At 44.9% G+C, this 5,824-nt stretch overlaps 1 protein-coding gene across 1 annotated transcript; it reads right to left on the bottom strand.

Moving 5' to 3' along the window:
* Positions 1–849: 849 nt before the first annotated feature.
* mtcl3a (MTCL family member 3a) lies at positions 850–5,221 on the bottom strand. The gene is made up of 3 exons (XM_061262421.1): positions 5,124–5,221; positions 3,516–4,986; positions 850–1,641 (listed from the first exon to the last, which is right to left on the bottom strand). Exons 2-3 carry the CDS (start codon positions 4,977–4,979, stop codon positions 1,447–1,449), a joined length of 1,659 nt encoding a protein of 552 aa, XP_061118405.1. The 5' UTR covers positions 4,980–4,986; positions 5,124–5,221; the 3' UTR covers positions 850–1,446.
* Positions 5,222–5,824: the final 603 nt, after the last annotated feature.

Raw genomic sequence — 5,824 nt, 5'->3', positions numbered from 1 at the left:
GAGGTCCATACTTGAGAGAAAGACCAAATACCTACTTGATCCATCATAGAAGGCTTGTAGTCTAATCAGTACAACTGTAGTTAAAGCTTACATGTGGCAGATGTGTGCATGAAATATGTAAAATGAACTTTAGACACTAGCTATAAATGATTAAATTCTGTGAAAAACATGAGTGAAAGTATTGTCTGGCCTAGCTATAGTATCATTCTAAGGCACCACATGTCTTTTTTGAATTGAACTTGAATTCAACACCGACAGATTTGCCAATGTAAACGGGCCCTTCTGGTTTCCTGAACAGCTAGCTTTGTGCAGATATTCCAAGTAATAATCTCACAGATCCAGGGATGTCTCTAGAGGGTAATAAACACAGAAATGATTTGGCATATATATGCATATATTTTCTGCCAATTTTGCAACCATGAAAATGAGTTTCTATTGAAAATGTACTTGATTCAAGAGTGTCACTGCAATCATAGGCATGGATTCATAGATCCCTAACATTCTGTAATTTTGAGGCAGTAATGTAACATGATCATCTCAGCCAATCAAATTGGGAATGGTGGGAGCTCCTCGACAGTGTACTGTAGGGAGTTACCATGGAGACATATCTTCTAGAGGCATTCAGAATGACGTAATACTTTTTCCAATTTATGTACGTGAGTGTTCAGTTGCATTATAACAGACATTTTGAGGCAGAGGGGAGAGACATAGAGGAAAAGAGAGGAAAACATACAGGGAGACAAAAGTGATGAAAGATGATAGAAAGATTTGAGTCTCTTACTGGACAGGTATTAGAAATCCAGAATAACAAAAGCCTTGCTGTACTGACAGACCATGGACATTCAGGTGTTAAATACATTGCAATATTTATTATCAGAAAAGCACAGTAAAGCCATCACTTTCAGACCATTTCACTACATTACTGTAACATTTAAAAGGCTTAATTCAATATAATGAAGCTTAAGGACATCAGATAATTACCATGTTGATTAAAGTTGCAGATAAAAGTATAACTACTGCTTGTCAATAACAATGACCTACATAATGTCTGATACACTCAAACACAGACACGTGCACCCATAATCAGGGAGCCATGCACAGGACGATGGACAAACAGGACTACAACACAGCGGTCACTTGGTAAACGGTAAGAAAAAAGAAAAATGTGAACATAATGACTGCGTTTGGTACAGAAGAACAGGAGGCCAAGGAAACACTGGAGACTCCATGCCAGCGTCATTTAGAGTTTCTTTTAGGTAATGCATCATCCTCTAAAAATATGTTGCTGTGCAGAGACCACACAGCAAAAGCACTTCATAGCAGGGTAGAAATAACAGTCTTGGATTGGTATTTACAGAAGGGGAGGGGGGCAGGGTTAAGAGTCTGGAGAGGCATCTCTCCTTTAGTCTTGAATGAACTTCAAGTCACACTTTGTTGTCTCAAGGGTCAGATGATCCCAGTCTCTGTGTAGTTGGAGTAGGAAAAGGTCCGTGTTTGGATGGTGACTGAGGGGTGTGTGAAGGGGGCAGAGTGTGCTGTAGGGGAGCGGGTTGCCCATCGGGAGGGGAGTCGTCTGTTGGCAGGACAGGCGGGGCGTGAAAAGCTCTTCTTCACAGGCGAAAAGGGTGGCTCTCGGCTCTCCTGGGTAAAGAAAGCTTTATTGAGGATTCTTTCTCCTGACAAATCTAACAAACAAAAAGACAGTGTGTGGTCATGTAGAGAGTAAGATAAACTGACAACAGTGCGCTAATGAAAAGTGTGATGCACTCAAGCAAGCACGCCAGTTTGTCCTGCACTAAAATTAAATAGACCTCTTTCAGTGTAAAATGAAGGAAGTACCCAAGTACATAGTGTCTTCACTGAAATGAAATTTGGTGTTCTGGTGGTGGTTGTTCTGACTGTCCCCATGCCTACTGTGTTTGAAGACAAAATAATAAGGCAGAGGCAGTCAGTTGAGCCCATATGACCAAGCCATTCCTACTAAAAGCACCATCCCCCTCACACAGAGGCTGCCTTCTGAGATACTGCTGTAATTACAGTAGAAATGCAACGTTTTGCTCTGGCCGCCAGGACACATTCGGCAGCAATTCAATCTGGGATTAAAATGAAAGGCTTGGATTAGAGGCTTGGGGGGCTGCCAATTAAACATTGTAACAAAGGTCATTCTGTTTAAAGGTTTAAAAAAGACCGCAGACACATTTGGGTGAAAGGAGTGTGACCTTTTTGGACGTGCCAGGAGCAAAAACCATAAGTTCCGGAGGCATGTCATTTATCAAGGACATTTATCTGTGCAGAAATGACATTTATTTTACCAGGTGTTGTGTGAACAGTTTTGTCAGCATTTTATGCCACATAACTTCTGGAAAGTATTCTGTGCTCATTCCTTTGCTTTTGTAGGACCAAAACAAATCTTTTTTTGTGATAAAAATTAGCAAAATGCCTTCCAGATTTCTAGTTTTTTTTCTCCAGTAATTCAGGAAAAATGTACCTCTGTTAAAAAGGGGCCATTCAAGCCATTCAAGCAATTACCATCTGTCCTGAAATTTGACTAACAATTACAGCGCATTCAGTAAGTATTTGGACAGTAGTACAATTTCTGTTCTTTTGGCTCTGTACTTCACATTGGATTTGAAATGAAATTTCCAGACCTTTTTTCCAGAACCCTGTAGGCTTTTTTTGTCGGTACTACTTAGCAGATTGCAACCTGGCCATCCTGTTTTTGCATCTCACTAGTGTTTTCCACCTTGCAGTACACCTTACTGTAGATCTGTTTGTGAAGTCTTCTGCAGAGAGTAGTCACTGGCACATCCACGCCTGCCTCTTGAAGAGTGTTTCTGATATGTCTGATAACTGTACAGATCTTTCTTGGCCTACCAGCCCTTTTACAGTTACTGAGCTCACCAGTGCTCTCTTTCTTCTTAATGATGTTCCAAATAGTTTATTTTGGCAAGCCTATTTTGGCCTGTGTGTCTGATTGGCTTTTTTCTAAGCTTCAGAATGACATTGTCATTGGTCCAAATCTGTTCCTCATGTTGACAAATGCAAATAACAGACTCAAAAGTCAAACATAAGCCGAGAATTGATACTAGATACTGAAGGCTTTCTTATACCTGCACAAAGGAAGCGATTGAATACACCTGTCTAATCAGAAACAGCTGAGAAGCCAACTGTCCAATTACTTTTAGTCCCCTAAAATGGGGGGGTATGTATAAAAAGGAATGCAATTCCTCCACGGATCACCCAATGTGGATCTACATACCTTTAAAATAAAGGTGACAGCCTGCACTTGCCTCATATAATCTTTTATAATCTTTATATAATCTATTCATCTTTTCATTTCACATTCAATGTGTACAGAGCCAAAAGAACAGGAATTGTACTACTGTCCAAATACTTACGGACTGCACTGTATGTATGTATGCATGCATTTGTGCATATGTACTGTACGTACTACGTGTGTGTGTGTGTGTGTGTGTGTGTGTGCATGTTTGCGTCTATGCATGTGTTGTACTGACTTGCATGGTGCTGCCTGTTTCTCTTCGCAAGCCTGGTCTGGTGCTTGTGTCTCTGGAGGATAGTTGCTGCTTGACCTCCAGGTTGTCCAGCAGCTCAATGAGGTCAACCTCCTGGACTGGACCGTGACGACGCTGCAGGTAACACTGGGACCCACCAGAACTCTCATAGCTCTTCAGAATTTTCTCCACTGCTCCATAATTGGACCTTGAGTCTGCAGGTCGAGGGTAAGCAGCCAGAGTAGTGGGTTTCCATGGCTGGTCTTTTAGAACCCATGACCCGATGTTGCTAATTCCCCGGGCAGAGCTGCCAGTATTCCCTGATTTCACTTTATCCAATGATTTAGCTTTATCCATCTGCCGTACTGTGGTCCCTGCCCTTGCTCCGGGGGACTTGGCCCGCACCATGCTCGGGACATACTGCTTAAAAGCAGAGAGGTTACTCACTACAGCAGGGGCCTCCAATTCCTTGTCTCGTAGATTTTGAGGTGGGAGGTCAGAGGTTGTAACCTTCGGTTTGATCTCAGGTTTAAGGTCAGAGGTCATGGCCTTGGGTGTCAAATCGGGGTACAGGGGTGGGGGGTCAGACATCACATCCCTTAGTTTGATCTCAGAGTGCTGGGGTGAGCTATTCCTGCCGCTCACACATACCTCAGCAGGTGTTACGCTGTCCTCGACCCCGAGACCCATCTCTGCTTGAAACAGAGTACGGTTAAACTCTGCAGTCTTCCGCTCCAGAGTCTCATTTATCAGAGGGGCTTTTGCATTTTGGTAAGGAGGTGGGACACCTGAGGAGGGGACCCTAAAATCCAGTGTGTCAAAGTCTTTGTCCACAGGCTGGAACTGCCCCCCAGGGCACTTTGGATTATCAGATGGCATGCCCTCTGGGTTACAGTCCATCTCTGCTTCCTGAACATTGGCATCTGATGGGCATTTTTGTACAGGCACGTACGTGGACGACTTGCTGCTGCCGAACCTGCTGCCATTGCAGGACCAGCTGCTGTGGCAGCAGCCGATGTTGCACTTAGAGTCCGTCGGCACGGGAGTAGCCACAACCCCAGACTTTGTGAGGGTGTACCCCTCATTCTCTTGCAGCATTTCCCCAAACTTCTTCAACACAGAAGGGCACTTCCTATCTGTAACTATGTAGGGGCTGTGGCACTTCTTGTCTGTGAAGGATTCTGGGAGAGGAAATTCTAGCTTTGGGGCTGAGGGGCTACTGAGATGCCAGGAAGTGGTGCGGGGAGGAATGGGTGGGGCTTGCCTCTTCCTGAGAGGGGGTTTGGGCTCCTCCTCTGCCTTGATGGGATCCTGGTTGGTGCTCTCCCAGTTGACCAAGTTCTGTTCCTCCAGGACTTGGTACTGGTTGCACCACTGGCTCAGATCAAGGAGGGGATCACCATTCCCTGGTTTGTTTTTCACATTCTGCACCTCCTCAAACTCCTCCAGAAAAGACAAGGACTCCATTCCGCTCCTGTTCACCAAACCAAAACTGTCATGAAAAAAGACTTTGATTTTGTCTTCACAGCCATTTTTGACCACGTAAAATCTTTTCAATTAAAACTTAAAATCTACCATCAATTTCATGTGTCATGCTAATGCTGAGCTTACCAATTGTCCTCTGACTTTTTTCTGACTTCATCCTGGTAGCTGCATAACTCCTCACTCACTCTAGCGATCTCCCTTAGAGCCTAACACAGAGACAGAGTTACTGCTGGAGAACAAGGGATGAGGAGGCAGAGAAGGAGAGAGGGAGATGAAAAAGAGGAGGGGTTGGGGAAAAGAGGAGAGGGAAGGAGGGGGCAAGAGACAGGATCTAATTACTGCTTATGCATTAAAGGCAAAGGGGGAAGGAGAGGGAAAATTAGTGTACAGAGACAGAGAGTAGCTGTGTGAGGACTGTGCTCCATATGCACTGATGACTCACAGCGTTCAGCTCGGTGGTGTTCTTTTTTCTGTCGTTGCTGGAGGAAAAGGTGCTGGGGGGGTTGGCGTAGGCCTGGTGCCTGGCTGGGGAGGGGGTGCTTGCAAACTGATGTTCCAGACATGTCTGCAGGATGTGCTCGAGTTCTATCACGCCTTGTTGCCCAGTGGGCGATGGGCACTTCTGGAACCCCTGCTTCAGACATGACTGCAGCATGACCTCCAGTTCTGCCATGCTGGAGTCCTGGCTAATGTCGCCATAGCCTCGGCTTTCCTGAGGCTCACTGCAGAAGCTGTCCCGGTGATCATTTTCTCCATTGCTGTGACGATTTTGTTGGTTGCTGGAGCTATTGCTGTAGCTATGGAGGTCGGGAGGGTCGGTCAGGATG

The sequence above is a fragment of the Conger conger genome, chromosome 1, assembly GCF_963514075.1.
Source record: "Conger conger chromosome 1, fConCon1.1, whole genome shotgun sequence".
Classification (NCBI taxonomy): Eukaryota; Metazoa; Chordata; class Actinopteri; order Anguilliformes; family Congridae; genus Conger; species Conger conger.
Note: the sequence above shows the minus strand (reverse complement) of the source record. Positions and strands in the feature narration are given on the sequence as shown.